At 45.9% G+C, this 18136-nt stretch overlaps 1 protein-coding gene across 1 annotated transcript in view; it reads left to right on the forward strand.

Annotated features, from left to right (window-relative positions):
- adarb2 (adenosine deaminase RNA specific B2 (inactive)) overlaps positions 1–18136 on the forward strand; it is an 832900-nt gene that overhangs the window by 309203 nt on the left and 505561 nt on the right. The window contains exon 2 of the mRNA XM_070880093.1: positions 13956–14072. Coding sequence (XP_070736194.1) covers positions 13956–14072 — 117 coding nt within the window. The remainder of the gene's footprint in view (positions 1–13955; positions 14073–18136) is intronic.

The following is an 18136-nucleotide window of genomic DNA, read 5'->3' on the forward strand; positions in this document are numbered from 1 at the left end:
TGCTGTACCTGCATGCCTACCTTCATGACACCCAGGTCTCGTTGCACCTCCCCTTTTACTAATCTGTCACCATTCAGATAATAATCTGCCTTCCTGTTTTTGCCACTAAAGTGGCTAACCTCACATTTATCCACATTATACTGCAGCTGCCATACATTTGCCCACTCACCTAATCTGTCCAAATCACTCTGCAGCCTCTTAGCATCCTCCTCACAGCTCACACCACCACCCAGCTTAGTGTCATCTGCAAACTTGGAGATATTACATTCAATTCCTTCGTCTAAATCATTAATATATATTGTAAACAGCTGGGGTCCCAGCACTGAACCCTGCAGCACCCCACTAGTCACTGCCTGCCATTCTGAAAAGGACCCATTTATTCCCACTCTTTGCTTCCTGTCTGCCAACCAATTCTCTATCCACGTCAATACATTACCCCCACTACCATGTGTCTTAATTTTGCACACTAAACTCTTGTGTAGGACCTTGTCAAAAGCCTTTTGAAAGTCCAAATACACCACATCCACTGGTTTTCCCTTATCCACTCTACTAGTTACATCCTCAAAAAACTCAAGAAGATTTATCAAGCATGATTTCCCTTTCATAAATCCATGCTGACTTGGACCTATCCTGTTACTGCTTTCCAAATGCGCTGCTGTTACATCTTTAATAATTGATTCCAGCGTTTTCCCCACTACTGATGTCAGGCTAACCGGTCTATAATTACCTGTTTTCTTTCTCCCTCCTTTTTTGAAAAATGGGGTTACATTAGCTACCCTCCAATCCATAGGAACTGACCCAGAGTCCATGGAATGTTGGAAAATGACCATCAATGCATCTACTATTTCTGGGGCCTCTTCCTTATGTACTCTGGGATGCAGACTATCAGGCCCTGGGGATTTATCGGCCTTCAGTCCCTTTAATTTCCGTAACACCATTTCCTGACTAACGAGGATTTCCCTCAGTTCCCACTTCTCGCTAGACCCTCGGTCCTCTAGTATTTTCGGGAGGTTATTCGAAAATAGGTGCAGGAGTAGGCCATTCGGCCCTTCGAGCCTGCACCACCATTCAATATGATCATGGATGATCATTTTTGCAACTTCAGTACCCCATTCCTGCTTTCTCTCCATACCCCTTGATCCCTTTAGCCGTAAGGGCCACATCTAACTCCCTTTTGAATATATCTAACAAACTGGCCTCAACAACTTTCTGTGGTAGAGAATTCCACAGAAGCCCTACCTATCGGGTCTCTGCCCCTCCACTGAGCTGCTCTAGTGATGTAGGTTATTGGAACCACTCACATGTGTCATAGAGGACCTCACATGCATCATGGAGGCCAGCACATTGGAACTGGCAGGAAGCCAATGATGAGCTACTTAAGCCAAAATAAAAATCGCTGTGGGCTGAGAGAGTGTTGGAGAGATTTAGGGAGGGAGTTCCACAGAACATAACGGAGGCAACTTGAGGCTCTGCCATGAATGATGGGAGGAATGGGTAATACAAGGAAGGCTGGAGTTAGAGGAAAGAATTGTTTGTGAGGAGACTACGCACTTGCGTACTCCAGAAGTCGCTGTCCGATTTACTTCATAATAACGAGGAGCACTGTTGGCCTCATCGTTATTCCTATCACAAAATCCGGAACAATGTTGCAGATCTCAAGACAGCAGGTTAGAAAGTCCCATTTTACACAACATTTGTGCCAGTGATAAGTTTTTAAGACGATCACATTAAATGCAAGTCATGCCATGCTGTTCCCAGCACTGTGCTTTTCCAAGCTCCCTTTGTTCACTCACTCTCAATTGGTTGTTTATGTTTAACTCAAGGAACGAAGGTTGTGGGTTCAAGTCCCACTCTAAAGACTTGATCACAAAATCTAGGCTGATGCTCCAGTGCAGTATAGAGGGAGTGTTGCACTGTCAGATTTGTCATCTCTCAGATGAGACGTTAAACTGGGACCTCGTCTGCCCTCTTAGGTGGTTGTAAAAGATCCCAATGCACTATTTTGAAGATGAGCAGGGGAGTTGTCCCTAGTATCCTGGCCATTATTGATCCCTCAAGCCACATCACTAAAACAGGTTATCTGGTTACGATCACATTGCTGTTTGTGGGACCTTGCTGTGCGCATATTGGTTGTGTCTTCCACCATTAAAATAGTGAATACTCTTCAAATAAACATTGGCTGTAAAGCACATTGGGACATCCTGAGGTCATGAAAGGTGCTATATTACTGTATATCACAATATTTTCCATGAAGGAAACATTTCAGGCAAATTATAGCACAGTATTTCCTCAGAACTGCTCCCTCATTGCTGCCATAACGTCACAAGTGCTACAAAACCATTCATATACATACATTTCTGGCGTAAGGTCACGATTAGGGGCTCCAATGTTGATGGTGGTATCCCGTGTCCAATCCCTCTCCTCTCCCCCAGACGTATGCCAGCTGCTAAATTGCCATCCAGCACTTCCAAGTCTGAACAAGTGCGTGCAAATTAGAATGGTGAATTCAATGGCAAATCAGGTACAGAAAGAGGAATAAAGAGAGGGGAAAGAAACAGAGAAACATAGAAAATAGGTGCAGGAGTAGGCTATTCGGCCCTTCGAGCCTGCACCGCCATTCAATGAGTTCATGACTGAACATGCAACTTCAGTACCCCATTCCTGCTTTCTCGCCATACCCCTTGATCCCCCTAGTAGTAAGGACTACATCTAACTCCTTTTTGAATATATTTAGTTAATTGGCCTCAACAACTTTCCGTGACAGAGAATTCCACAGGTTCACCACTCTCTGGGTGAAGAAGTTTCTCCTCATCTCGGTCCTAAATGGCTTACCCCTTATCCTTAGACTGTGACCTCTGGTTCTGGACTTCCCCAACATTGGGAACATTCTTCCTGCATTTAACCTGTCTAAACCCGTCAGAATTTTAAACGTTTCTATGAGATCCCCTCTCATTCTTCTGAACTCCAGTGAATACAAGCCCAGTTGATCCAGTCTTTCTTGATATGTCAGTCCTGCTATCCCGGGAATCAGTCTGGTGAACCTTCGCTGCACTCCCTCAATAGCAAGAATGTCCTTCCTCAAGTTAGGAGACCAAAACTGTACACAATACTCCAGGTGTGGCCTCACCAAGGCCCTGTACAACTGTAGTAACACCTCCCTGCCCCTGAACTCAAATCTCCTCGCTATGAAGGCCAACATGCCATTTGCTTTCTTAACCGCCTGCTGTACCTGCATGTCAACCTTCAATGACTGATGTACCATGACACCCAGGTCTCGTTGCACCTCCCCTTTTCTGAATCTGTCACCATGCAGATAATAATCTGTCTCTCTGTTTTTATCACCAAAGTGGATAACCTCACATTTATTCACATTATACTTCATCTGCCATGCATTTGCCCACTCACCTAACCTAGCCAAGTCACTCTGCAGCCTCATAGCATCCTCTTCGCAGCTCACACTGCCACCCAACTTAGTGTCATCCGCAAATTTGGAGATACTATATGTAATCCCCTCATCTAAATCATTAATGTACAATGTAAACAACTGGGGCCCCAGCACAGAACCTTGCGGTACCCCACTAGTCACTGCCTGCCATTCTGAAAAGTACCCATTTACTCCTACTCTTTGCTTCCTGTCTGCCAACCAGTTCTCAATCCACATCAGCACACTACCCCCAATCCCATGTGCTTTAACTTTGCGCATTAATCTCTTGTGTGGGACCTTGTCGAAAGCCTTCTGAAAGTCCAAATATAGCACATCAACTGGTTCTCCCTTGTCCACTCTACCGGAAACATCCTCAAAAAATTCCAGAATATTTGTCAAGCATGATTTCCCTTTCACAAATCCATGCTGACTTGGACCTATCATGTCACCTCTTTCCAAATGCACTGCTATGACATCCTTAATAATTGATTCCATCATTTTACCCACTACCGATGTCAGGCTGACCAGTCTGTAATTCCCTGTTTTCTCTCTCCCTCCTTTTTTAAAAAGTGGGGTTACATTGGCTACCCTCCACTCCATCGGAACTGATCCAGAGTCTGTGGAATGTTGGAAAATGACTGTCAATGCATCCGCTATTTCCAAGGCCACCTCCTTAAGTACTCTGGGGTGCAATCCATCAGGCCCTGGGGATTTATCGGCCTTCAATCCCATCAATTTCCCCCAACACAATTTCCCGACTAATAAGGATTTCCCTCAGTTCCTCCTCCTTACTAGACCCTCTGACCCCTTTTATATCCGGAAGGTTGTTTGTGTCCTCCTTAGTGAATACCGAGCCAAAGTACTTGTTCAATTGGTCTGCCATTTATTTGTACCCCGTTATGACTTCCCCTGATTCTGACTGCAGGGGACCGACATTTGTCTTTACTAACCTTTTTCTCTTTACATATCTATAGAAACTTTTGCAATTCATCTTAATGTTCCCTGCAAGCTTCTTCTCGTACTCCATTTTCCCTGCCCTAATCAAACCCTTTGTCCTCCTCTGCTGAGTTCTAAATTTCTCCCAGTCTCCGGGTTCGCTGCTATTTCTGGCCAATTTGTATGCCACTTCCTTGGCTTTAATACTATCCCTGATTTCCCTTGAGACACCTTCCCTTTTTTATTTTTACGCCAGGCAGGGATGTACAATTGTTGTAGTTCATCCATGCGGTCTCTAAATGTCTGCCATTGCCCATCCACAGTCAACCCCTTAAGTATCATTCGCCAATCTATCCTAGCCAATTCAGGCCTCATTCCTTCAAAGTTACCCTTCTTTCAGTTCTGGACCATGGTCTCTGAATTAACTGTTTCATTCTCCATCCTAATGTAGAATTCCACTATATTATGGTCACTCTTCCCCAAGGGGCCTCACACAACGAGATTACTAATTAATCCTCTCTCATTACACAACACCCCGTCTAAGATGGCCTCACCCCTAGTTGGTTCCTTGACATATTGGTCTTGAAAACCATCCCTTATGCACTCCAGGAAATCCTCCTCCACCGTATTGCTTCCAGTTTGGTTAGCCCAATCTATATGCACATTAAAGTCACCCATGATAACTGCTGCACCTTTATTGCATGCACCCCTAATTTCCTGTTTGATGCCCTCCCCAATATCACTACTACTCTTTGGAGGTCTGTACACAACTCCCACTAACATTTTTTGCCCTTTGGTGTTCTGCAGCTCTACCCATATAGATTCCACATCCTCCAAGATAATGTCCTTCCTAACTATTGCATTAATCTCCTCTTTAACCAGCAATGCTACCCCACCTCCCTTTCCTTTTATTCTATCCTTCCTGAATGTTGAATACCTTTGGATGTTGAGTTCCCAGCCCTGATCATCCTGGAGCCATGTCTCTGTAATCCCAATCACATCATATCTGTTAACATCTATTTGCACAGTTAATTCATCCACCTTATTATGGATACTCCTTGCATTAAGACACAAAGCCTTCAGGCTTGTTTTTTTTAACACCCTTTGTCCTTTTCAAATTATGATGTAGTGTGGCCCTTTTTGTTTCTTGCCTTTTTTTACTCAGCCTGCCACTATTGCTTTTTACCTTTCTACCATCTGTTTCTGACTCCATATTACTTTGCCCTGTCTCGCTGCATAGGTTCCCATCCCCCTGCCATATTTGTTTAAACACTCCCGAACTGCATTAGCAAATGTTACCCCAAGGACATCAGTTCCAGTCCTGCCCAAGTGCAGACCATCCCTTTTCTACAGGTCCCACTTCCCCCAGAACTGGTTCCAATGTCCCAGGAATTTGAATCCCTCCCTCTTGCACCACTGCTCAAGCCATATATTTATTCCAACTATCCTGCTCCCTCTACTCTGATTAGCACATGGCACTGACAGCAATCCAGAGATCTTTGAGGTCCTGCTTTTTAATTTAACTCCTAACTCCCTAAATTCAGCTTGTAGGACCTCTTCCCGCTTCTTACCTATATCGTTGGTACCTACATGTACCACGACAACTGGCTGTTCACCCTCCCTCTCCAGAATGCTCTGCAACCGCTTCGAGACATCCTTGACCCTTGCACCAGGGAGGCAACATACCATCCTGGACTCTCGGTTGCGGCCGCAAAAACTCCTATCTATTCCCCTTACAATAGAGTCCCCTATCACTACAGCTCTCCCACTCTTTTTCCCACCCTTCTGTGCAGCAGAGCCACCCATGGTGCCATGAACCTGGCTGCTGGTGCCTTCCCCTGGTAAGTCATCTCCCCCAACAGTATCCAAAATTATATATCTGTTTTGGAGGGAGATGACCGCAGGGGACTCCTGCATGACCTTCCTGCTTTTGCCTTGTCTCTTGGTCACCCATTCACTATCTGTCCTAACCCTTACCTGCGGTGTGACCAACTCACTAAATGTGCTATCCACAACATTCTCAGCATCTCGCATGCTCCAGAGTGAGTCCATCCGCAGCTCCAGTGCTGTCATGCGGTCTGTCAGGAGCTGCAGCTGGACACACTTCCCGCACACACAGTAGTCAGGGACACTGGAAGCATCCCTGATTTCCCACATAGCACAGGAGGAGCATGACATGGGTCCAAGCTCTCCTGCCATGACTTAACCCTTAAATTAATTTACTTACTAAAATTTACTTAAACACCAAACAGCTACTTAGTAGTTCGCTGCCAATTAAACCAATCTAAAAGTCAGTCTAAAAGAGAGTTATACTTACCAGTCGAACAGCCAACCACTTACCAGCTTGGCTGTGATGTCACCTCTCGATTTCGCACCCCTCTATCTTTGTCTGCAGCTGGTTGGGCTGGTCTCTGGGCCTCCGTCTCCTACTCTCGCACTCCTTATCAGCTGCTCTAGTGTCAGCACTGGTAGTAAAAACAAGACAAAACAGCACCTGCCACCCCTGCTTGCCCGAACTCACCGACTTACCAAACTCACAAATGCCACTCTATGCTGTTGCACTCTGTGCTCTGCACAAGCTGCCTCTTTTTAAACTGTATCTAGGTCAGATGACTCACTTCTGGTCAGTTATTTACAGAACTGGTTTTAACTAGCTGCTAATTGCCTCCAACTGGAGAGTTACCTTGTTTTTCTCTGCCTAAACCTGAAAGATTCTTAACTATTTAACTTTTCCCCTTTAAATTAAACTGCTACTTACTTAGAAGCTACTGGCAATTGCCACTAACAATTTACTCCAGCTTCCAAATGGTTTAAAGAGAATAACCCTTAAAACTCACCCACTTACCAAACTCACAAATGCCACTCTATGCTGCTGCGCTCTGGATTAATAGAGAGAGAAAAAATAATATTGACAAAAAGAAAACATTTTAAAAAATTGTTTTTGAATCTCCAACAACAATTAAAATCTGAAAGAATGAGACTCCACACTTGTAATTGTTAATTTTCAGTGCCAAAGATGTTGACTGGCAGTAATTAACACTTACCACATCGTTAAAAAAGAATTAGACTTGAAATGACTTGACTTAACTTTCGGCGACTTCGTATCTATCGTTCAAGTACAGAAACATCACACTGCTCGATACCTTTGAATGGGGAGTCAATAGCTGCTGTTTCCAATTGTGTGCTATGTTTATACAATGGAATCAAGATAACTTTGAAATCAAATAATGTGTTAGTATTTTTAAACTTGGTCTTAATGGGAATTGTTCCAAGGGCAGGGGAAGTTCAAACATTTCCCATATGAACTGCATCTCCTCAGACGTGATTAGTTTGCAAACTGGCACGTCGACCTGCTATGTCATCTTAATTCAACCAGAAAGAATCCATGTGTACAAAAACTAATACTGTCGCATGACATATATAAACTGAACTTGCAGTTCGATAGCACAAATAACGGATTTAAACATACTGTAAGAAATTACATGTCTCATATGAATAGGATTTATGCTATGTGAGGATAAATGTTTGTGTTCATTGATGTCAGTGGTGCAGAATGGAGCGTTCCTACAGTATTATGGACAGTGACAGCACTGCTACATCAGGTATGACACAGATTGGATTCAAGTCAAAGCTCCCTTTGCTTTGCCTCAGCAATTTACCTTTACCTCAACTTCAGATAAACACGTCCAAACTGCAGCAGTGGGACATTTCCATTTCTCCCACCACCTATCCGTATGCTTCCTTTGAAAGTGAGTGCAAATTCTCTTTCAATTAATGCTGAATTATGGGCAGTTTTGTGCGATGGGCTATCCCGAAATAGGAACTGGGTTCAGGAGTTCAGAACTTAATCCACTACAGTTGTCAGACAGCAGATCTGTCAAAATCAGGCTTGAGTGCCCACAGGTGAAAACATCGTTCTAACTCGCCCAATATAACCGAAGATTTCGAGCGCGAACAGGAATGGTAGAGGTCAGGAAATGCAGTAGAAATCATATCTGCCAGATTTCCACTAGTTGAAGATCCCTTTCTGTCGAGTCTAAGACAGGCATCTGAAGCACCTGCCTGAAGAGATGGAAGCTTCATTAGTGGGGTATGCTAAAGGGGTGCGAAAAGGCACCGCACCACTTTCTGGCCCATGGGCAGGCTGAATACTCTTAGCCATCCTCTTTCTCTAAATATACTTGTGCTTGATATCCCTCACAGGTTTTTTCTCACACTGCTTTTTGCAGCTCTTTCTTTGTATGCATTTAAGGGGAAGTTAGATAAGTCATCATCATCATAGGCAGTCCCTCGAAATCGAGGAAGACTTGCTTCCACTCTAAAAGTGAGTTCTCAGGTGACTGAACAGTCAAATACGCGAATTACAGTCTCTGTCACAGGTGGGACAGACAGTGGTTGAAGGAAAGGGTGGGCGGGGAGTCTGGTTTGCCGCACGCTCCTTCCGCTGCCTGCGCTTGATTTCTGCATACTCTCGGCGACGAGACTCGAGGTGCTCAGCGCCCTCCCGGATGCACTTCCTCCACTTAGGGTGGTCTTTGGCCAGGGACTCCCAGATGTCGGTGGGGATGTTGCACTTTATCAAGGAGGCTTTGAGGGTGTCCTTGAAACATTTCCTCTGCCCAACTGGGGCTCACTTGCCATGTAGGAGTTCCGAGCAGAGCACTTGCTTTTGGAGTCTTGTGTCAGGCATGTGAACAAAGTGGTTCGCTCAATGGAGCTGGTCGAGTGTGGTCAGTGCTTTGATGCTGGGGATGTTGGCCTGATCGTAATGTTCACAAGACTCATTATCCAAGATGGCGGGTGGGATAGCAGCTCCCTAGGGAGCTCTCCCCGAACAAACCTTCCTCTGACCATCTGCTGCCATCCTCCACCTCTTTCTCCCTCAAACCTTACCACCCTCACTGTCTAATAAGGACACCTTCACCTGCAACCCAACATCTGCAGAAAAAAGTGGAAAACCTCACTCCGTCAGACGTTGTTGGTAGAGGTATCTGTTCCCATCTGCACCAGCAGATAGGGGTACGGTAGCATAGCGGTTATGCCCATGACCACAGCTGGCACCGCACTGCCTGTGGCATTTCAGCCCTGACCTGCTGGTCATCAGGGTCATTTCAGGCTACAGCTAGAGACATGCGCAACACCAGTCGGGCTGCATACAGCAGGTCACAAATGTGCTGTGTCTGCCAGGGTTAATGAATTTATCGCCTTTCCCCAGGACCCAGCAGGAAAGGGCTGTGAGGTGTGTAGCCATTTCTACGTGTGCAGGATGCCAACACACTGGAAAATCTCTTGGAGTTTAATTTCTTTAGTCACCATAAAGCATTGGCGCAGGTTCTGGGCCTCTTTGAGTTGTCGAATGTTTTTGTTGAGTTGTCAGCTCGTCTGGCTGTGGCAGCATTTTTCTTTTTGAAGCCGTTTGTCAGCCTTTTGTAAGTTTTCTGAGTTGGCATGTGTGCTTAAAACATGACTTTTAATAGCCAAGGGTTTCACTCACTCACCAGAAGCTGTACGCACAAGGCTGTAGTAAGGACACCATTAATCTTCGGTGTCTTCTGAAGATCAGAGGCAATAGCAGGATCAAGATCCAAATGGTGCTGTCAGTAGTGCTATACACTGACTTTCACCTGGCAAAACTGGGCATAGCTGGAGTCAATTGTAATGAGGATAAGGGGCTCACAGATTTGACTCCAGTGATTGTTGACAGATCTTTGAGATGCCAGAAATGCTCTGTAGTTCCTGCTCCAGCAAAGGATAATGAGCCCTGCATTTAAACCCCGTGCCTAAAATGGACATCTCTGCATTGCAACAGTGACTTCAAAAGTACTTCATTGGCTGTAAAGCATTTTAACGTCCGGTGGTCGTGAAAGTCGCTATATAAATGCAAGTCTATCTATCTATCACCGCATGGGAGAGAGAGGGGGAGGAAGAGAGGGAGCACCTTCAGACGGGAGAAGGGTTGCGAGGAGTTTCACACCTGGTGTTCCATTCAGACATTTCGGTCTGCTGCGCAAAGCTCAAGTGTAGCTGCAGCAGCAGCTGTTGTGTTTTGAGCATAAACAGAAATGCTTGCCTTTAAGCGCTGGAATACCTGTTGTGCTCACAATAGAAAAGGAGCAAGGGAGTTCCCTCCCCCCCGGGGTCCTGGCCAATATTTACCCCTCAACCAACATCACTAATACAAGTGAACTGGTCGCTCATCTCATTGCTGCTTGTGGGAGCTTGCTGTGCGTAAATTAGCTGCCGCATTTCCTACATTACAACAGTGACTACACTTCAGAAGTTCTTCATTGGCTGTAAAGCGCTTTGGGACATCCTGAGGTCGGGATCAGCGCCAGATCAATGCAAGTTCTTTATTTATAGCAGTCTGCCAGGGTCAGCCTAGCCACAAATCTCCGATATAGCACAGGGTGGAGCGGGCCATTCACATCCAGCTGTTTAGGCTGCATGGCTTTGGGTTGGACAGAGGCCAGGAGTGTGTGTCTTCTCTGTAGCCTTCCACCCTGACCTACACTACTCCATTACTGGGTGCAGCGAGGCATTGTATAACATGGAGGCTGCTGGCTCTGACAAATGCAGCTGAGCCTTTTTTGAGTGACCCCCCCTCTAATTTGCAGTGTTTTACAGTTGTCATCACCACTTGCCTGAAAATAGCTTAAATCTGATCATTATCCAAAGAATTGAATATTAAGCCCGAATTTACTCAGCTGGTGGGGTGGAATGGCCAGAAACTCGACCGGGAACCGGATATATTGGTTTGATATTGAATCATGCTGCAGCCATTTCCCAGATGTAAAACACCAGTTATGGGTTAGAATGAGCAGTGTATGCATGCTCACCGCCCACCAGATTGGTTTGGCCTTCTTCGCAGGTGTCCTGTACGTGCACCTGGGAAAGGAGTTAGACTCTTTTAATGTCAAATTAGGGGGCCTAAAGCCTGTTTGAGGCCTTCTTTGCAAAAATTCGACTGCGACTGACCACATCACGTGACGTGCAAAGCTGCGGTCAGTTTCTTCAGCCGCTCGGCAGCTAAACCAATGAACCTTAAAGGGGCCGCTGGAGGCTGCGCCGGAAAGGTCAGTTTCAACTTTTAAAAATTATTGCACTGCTCCTCTCGGCTCCACAGCAAATCCGCGGGCCATTGCTGGTCACTGCTCTCCCCATCCTCTCCTCCCCAGACTCTCCTCAGGACCGAGCCGCCATCTGAGCTGGCCAATGCAGCCACCCAGTGAGACCAGCAATCTGTCCCTGGGGCCGTGGTGTGACTCCCGCTGGTAACGAGCCATGAGGCTGGCGGGCCAATTTGCCGTGGTCCAGTCACCGGCCTCATCAGGCACGGACAGAGTGCGCAGCACTTGGACCACACTTCAATTCGGACGCAATCCAATTTGTTGGCCGTTGGGTCCCAGCTTGAAACGGGCGTTTCCAGTGGCCTTGTTTTGGGGTAGACCTGCTGTGTCAGCTTTGGCTCAGTGGGTAGCACCCTTGCCTCTGAGTCAGTAAGTTGTGCGTTCGAGCCCCGGTGCAGAGACTTGAGCACAATAATCTAGGCTGATACTCCAGTGCAGTGCTAAAGGAGTGCACGCCCCTTAAACTGAGGCCCCGTCTGCTCCCACAGGTGACGTAAAAGATCCCATGGCACTATTTCAAAGAAAAGCAGGGGAGTTATCCCTGGTGTCCTGGCCAATATTTATCCCCCAATCAACATATCAAAAACAGATTATCTGGTCATTATCACATTGCTGTTTGTGGGAGCTTGCTGTGCACAAATTGTCTGCCATGTTTCCCACATTACAACAATGACTACACTCCAAAAGTACTTCATTGGCTGTATAGCGCTTTGAGACGTCTGGTGGTCATGCAAGTCTTTCTTTCTTTCAAACAAGATCAATGACATAAAATGGGAGAGGGGACAGGTCTGGGGGCAAGGGCTCCTTGCGTTGGGAGTTCCTGTCACCCTGACCCTAACGGGACCCGGCATAAGTCTGGAGACCGGTACGCCAAGTCAGACAAAGTGTGCCACCCTCCAGTAGGACACAGGTGGATCCTTGGGGAAGGGTACGGTGGGGGCTTCAGACTCTGGAAGTGGCCTGGACACCTGAAGGTGAATGTTGATTTTTTAAAAACATTTTAAGTATCTGTCATCTTGGCAATGGGGCCCAAAGGGGCCTTCCCTCTGATGGAACAAGAATTTCCAGCAGAATGGGGCTGCCAGGTGCCCAAGGTATGCCCGCAGTGACATGGGTGCCCACCAGGGTTACGCAAAATGAGATGCCCTCCCATTGATGCTGCAGGTACAGTCTGGGAATGAGTGCTGGAATCATTGCCTAGGGATTTTCAAGCCTACCATCTCTATCCGAGGAGAGCTTTGTACGATTCAGTAAAGTAAAGTTGGGTGGATAGCATCACTGTCAAGCTTCCTGTTTCTGAAAGGTGTTGCTGTAAGAATTTGAGAATTGCTGACATTGCTTCGTTCCAACCAAATAAAGCATTTCACAGCTGCTCTCTGCACTGCTACCGAGTCCTCAAACTTTGTTGCTGAATGATGTTGCTGAAGATTTCACAGCTGCACAGCACTTCAAGCTGCAGTCACAACAGTGTGAAACACAATCGAGCATTAATACTATCAATTAGGAAAGAAAAATGTAATACCTGCATCCTTATCGTGTTGTCAGAATTTCTCAAACATCTTCACAGGATAAATTACTTCTGTGCAGAGAAACCTAGGAGCAGGAGTAGGCCATTTAGCCCCCTCACTGTATGCAGTGATGGGTATTATGTGACTGTAGATGGCGATCATCTGTGCCAGTCACAGACAGCAATGAGGTGAATGACTCGTTTTTGGTGACGTTGATTGAAGAACAAAAGACTTACATTTACATAACGCCTTTCACAACCACTGGGCGCCTCAAAGCACTTTACAGCTGATGAAGTACTTTTGAAGTACAGCCACTGTTGCACTGCAGAAAACATGGCAGACAATTTGACACAGCAAGCTCCCACAAACAGCAATGTGATAATGACCAGATTGAGGGATAAATATTGGCCAGGACAACGGGGATAATTTTCCTGCTCTTCTTCAAAATAGTACCATGGGACCTTTTACATCCATCTAAGAGAGCAGATGAGGCCTCGATTTAATGTCTCATCTGAAAGACGGCACCTCGGACAGCGCGGCACACCCTCAACACTGCACTGGAGTATCAGCCTAGATTTATGTGCTCAAGTCCCTGGAGTGGGACTGGAACCCGCAACTTTCTGACTCAGAGGCAAGTGTGCTACCCACTGAGCCATGGCTGACACTAAAGGCGAAATGTAGGCCCTGACACCAGCAGGAGAACTTGCCGCTCTTCTTCAAACAGGGCAATGGGATCGTTAATGCCCACCTAAATAGACACACAGAATCGCAAGTAAATGTCACAAGTGAGGGCTGGCACCTCCCACAATGCAACACAGGTGACCAAAAGCTGGGCCAGTATTTTGCTGGCTACGCCAACCCACAGCCTTCCGACCTTGGGGGGAAGGACGGGATGGGCAGGCACTCCAGTGCTACAAATGAGCTGTGCTGACATTCTCCCATTCCTTTTTCTTCCTCCAGTTTGTTCTCCTTCTGCTGTTCTGAGGACAGTGGTTCATGCTGGGGTATGGTTCCATTCGACCACCAGGCCTCCAGTCCCTCACCGAACTGAGCACTCATCTTGCATGAGCCAAGACAGTAAGTGTCAATGAGCTTTTCAACTTTGGGGGGCATCACAGCCAACCCAACATCTATACCTACATACACACTGATCAGGAGCAGGAACTTTTGTTTTCCCACCCCTTCTTATCCCAGGGATACTCTACCCTAGAAATTAGAGTGCAATAATAGTGTCTCTGGAATTCCCTCCCCAAACCTCTCCGCCTCTCCACCTCACTCTCTGCTCTTTTAAGACGCTCCTTAAAACCTACCTCTCTGACCAAGCTTTTGGTCACCTGTCCTAATGTCTGCTTCTTTGGCTTGGTGTCAGTTTTTTTTGTCAGATTATGTGCCTGCGAAGCACCTTGGGGCTTTTCACATATTAATGCAAGCTGCTGTTGTAGTTGATGAACATCGAACACATTCGTATGAACTAACCCTGTCTGGTAATTTCATGGATGCATTAATCTATTCAAAATGAACAGGTTAGCATCTCCATTAAAATAGTGGACAGCAGAATAAGGCACAAAAGTCATTTCGACGCTAACATGGGTGTTTTGTCTCCACACCCACCTGTCTGTATTTGTCTCCCCATCTGTCAGATTCCTCTCTTTGGCCATCTCTTGCTGAACCTGCTCTTCACTGAAGGGCTCGATAAGCGATTCTCTAGACCTTCATATCGTGAAACCTCCTAAACTTGCAAAAGACTGAGCAGTGAAGAGATATTGAGGCCGGGGGAGGGGGGGGGGGTGGTGTTAATGCGTGGACCTCCTGACTGCTGATTGTGATCTACAGATTCCTTGGCGCACTGATAGCGCACAGAAGGCACAGATGGGAGTTCGACAATTTCTCACTGCTTGTTCCATTTCACAGAATTCAACGCATCTGGCATTCAGTAAAAAGCATCTTTGCACTAATTTATCCTTAGAAGCTATCTGTTTCAATTCTCACATTTTAGTCATTAAGAAATCAACAGAACTCTTGCAAGGCTGGTAAAGCAGGTCTTTTGAGAAAGAAGCAAATACAATATTACACGTTAAAAAAGCAAGAATCATTTTGTTTAAAAAAAGCCTTTCAGAAAGAAACATGTTACTCTATGTACCAAAAACAGAAATACCTTAGATTCTTTAGGCTAAACATAGAAACATAGAAACATAGAAAATAGGTGCAGGAGTAGGCCATTCGGCCCTTCGAGCCTGCACCGCCATTCAATGAGTTCATGGCTGAACATGCAACTTCAGTACCCCATTCCTGCTTTCTCGCCATACCCCTTGATCCCCCTAGTAGTAAGGACTACATCTAACTCCTTTTTGAATATATTTAGTGAATTGGCCTCAACAACCTTCTGTGGTAGAGAATTCCACAGGTTCAGCACTCTCTGGGTGAAGAAGTTTCTCCTCATCTCGGCCATAGAAACATAGAAAATAATTCAGTATAGCCCTGTTTGAGGCGGTGTCTGGTCGCTAACTTTAGCGCTGGGCGATGTTTACCACCTCCAACCGGGATATTCATTTTTAGCACCCCAAGAGGACAGTGGAGCGCCAACTGAAGTGGTCCACACTCCTCTTATCATGCTAATGAGGAGGGAGCGCAGGAGCATGACTGAAGTTTAAGCTTTAGGATACCGGCATCCTAGCGCCTAAAGAGATGGTGAGGTGGACCTAGCAAAAACTGCAAGGAAATGGAAGAAACATTAGCAACTGTCTTCTAGAGGTCAGAAATGTAAGTAACTGTAAATAAAGTGCAATCTGAATACTTACCTGGTCAGTCCTCCAAAAGCCCATGGGGTCCAGAGCAAAGTGGTAAGTTGAATCCAAAATTTACTCAGAGGCAGGAAGCAGAGATCAATGGTTGATGGGTGTTTTTGTGACTGGAAGGCTGTTTCCAGTGGGGTTAAGCAGGGCTCAGTGCTGGGTCCCTTGCTTTTTGTGGTATACATCAATGATTTAAACTTGAATGTAGGGGGTATAATTAAGAAGTTTGCAGATGATACAAAAATTGACCATGTGGTTAATGAAGAAGAAAGCTGTAGACTGCAGGAAGATATCAATGAATTGGTCAGGTGGCAAATGGAATTTAATCTGGAGAAGTGTGAGGTAATGCATTTGGGAGATCTAACAAGGCAAGGGAATACACATTAAATGGTACGACATTGAAAAGTGTAGAGGAACAAAAGGACCTTGGAGTGCAGGTCCACAGATCCCTGAAGGAAGCAGGCCAGGTAGCTAAGGTGGTTAAAAAGGCATATGAAATATTTGACTTTATTAGCCGAGGCATAGAATACAAGAGCAGGGGGGTTATGCTTGAATTGCATAAAACCCTAGTTAGGCCACAGCTGGAGTACTGCGTGCAACTTTGGTCACCACATTACAGGAAAGATGTGATTGCACCAGATATGGTATGGAGGAGAGTCGCCTGCAAGGCAACGAACCAAGAGCTGGAAAGTGGGAATAGGCTGGATAGCTCTTTGTCGGCCGGCGCGGACACGATGGGTCAAAATGGCCTCCTTCCGTGCTGTAAATTTCTATGATTCTGTGATATCGACCCGGGATCCTCGTTGCAGCGCTTGCTTCCACTGTTGGGTGTAGTGTCAGGCACTGCGGCAGGCGAAAGCGGCAAGTTGGTGAGCGTGGCACTAAGAGCGTGGCACGCACGTGACGTCACCAAATGGGTGGCGCTAGAGTGCGCAGAGCTAAATGACAGCGCCACCGCTAAACCAGCAATGAAGATCGCAACAGGCTGACATAGCGCAGCGCTCGGGCGGTAGATGCTTAGCGGCCTCTCGGGCGCTAACGGGTGGCGCTACGTCAACGAATTTCTAGCCCATTTGTGTTTAAATATAGCCAGCAGATAAATTATGACTTATAATAATAATTACACTGCTTGGTGGGAACTGCATCTCGAGAGACTTGGGCCAGATTTTTATCACATTAAACATACAAACAGCTTTGAAAAAGAAAGTAGCAGTGTTTAACAGCATATAAATAAATGATGTGCCGACGATGTAGCTACTGTGTCAGTTTGCATTATTAATGAATGCCCTCCAGAAAACAATGGCCATTGCAGAGCTTGGGCCTGTAGTGTGTACAGTCCCATCAGCTGCGTGAAGAATGCTGACTCGCGCTTTCATCTGCCAGCATCTGCAGTGGCCCAGAAGGTGCTGAGGTTGAGAACAGGTGGCACTTTGCACGACTGAGTCCCAAGGGGGCCAACGACTGAAGCTTGTGACTTGCCATGTCTTCATACAGCTTGGGACAACAAAAACATGACAAGATGACAGATAGTAGTTTCAATATACAGTGACAAACAAATTAGTGCAAAGATGCTTTCTACTGAATGCCAGATGTGTTGAATTCTGTGAAATGGAACAAGCAATGAGAAATTGTCAAACTCCCATCTGTGCCTTCTGCGCGCGATCAGTGTGTCAAGTGCTCGTGGTTCTGTGTCGTTGTCGACTGCACTTACTAAGAACTTGGCAATGTTGGGCCGGTTAATGGGTATGTTTAATGGCCAGGCCATAATTCTGCACATATATTTCGTATCTCTGTGCAGGACCAAAAGTCTCCCTTTTGATCAAGGGACAAATTTATAAATTCTAGTCACAAGAGCTGCTTTTCCTTTTCCGCTGTGGTCAGAAGTTTTCTGTCAGTTGTTTTTTGTTTGCTTTTCTCATCTAAAATCCTGTTTCCTTCTTGCAGGAAAACCTTTTAGGTTTGCCAACAGATTTGCCCCAGATAATGCCTGTGGTAATTACTTTCAGCTATCAGTGCATTTCTCATCGACCGTTCTTTTCGCTCTTTCCTTCAGCCCACAAAAGCTGGGACAAATTACTGACCGCAGGCTGTTTGCAGTGAAATCATTTAGCAGCGTTTAAAATGCAGGAGCAGATACAAAAATAATGAGCACACTTGTTTCTAAAGAAACATAGAAACATAGAAACATAGAAAATAGGTGCAGGAGTAGGCCATTCGGCCCTTCTAGCCTGCACCGCCATTCAATGAGTTCATGGCTGAACATTCAACTTCAGTACCCCATTCCTGCTTTCTCGCCATACCCCTTGATCCCCCTAGCAGTAAGGACCTCATCTAACTCCTTTTTGAATA

The sequence above is a fragment of the Pristiophorus japonicus genome, chromosome 5, assembly GCF_044704955.1.
Source record: "Pristiophorus japonicus isolate sPriJap1 chromosome 5, sPriJap1.hap1, whole genome shotgun sequence".
NCBI lineage: Eukaryota > Metazoa > Chordata > Chondrichthyes > Pristiophoridae > Pristiophorus > Pristiophorus japonicus.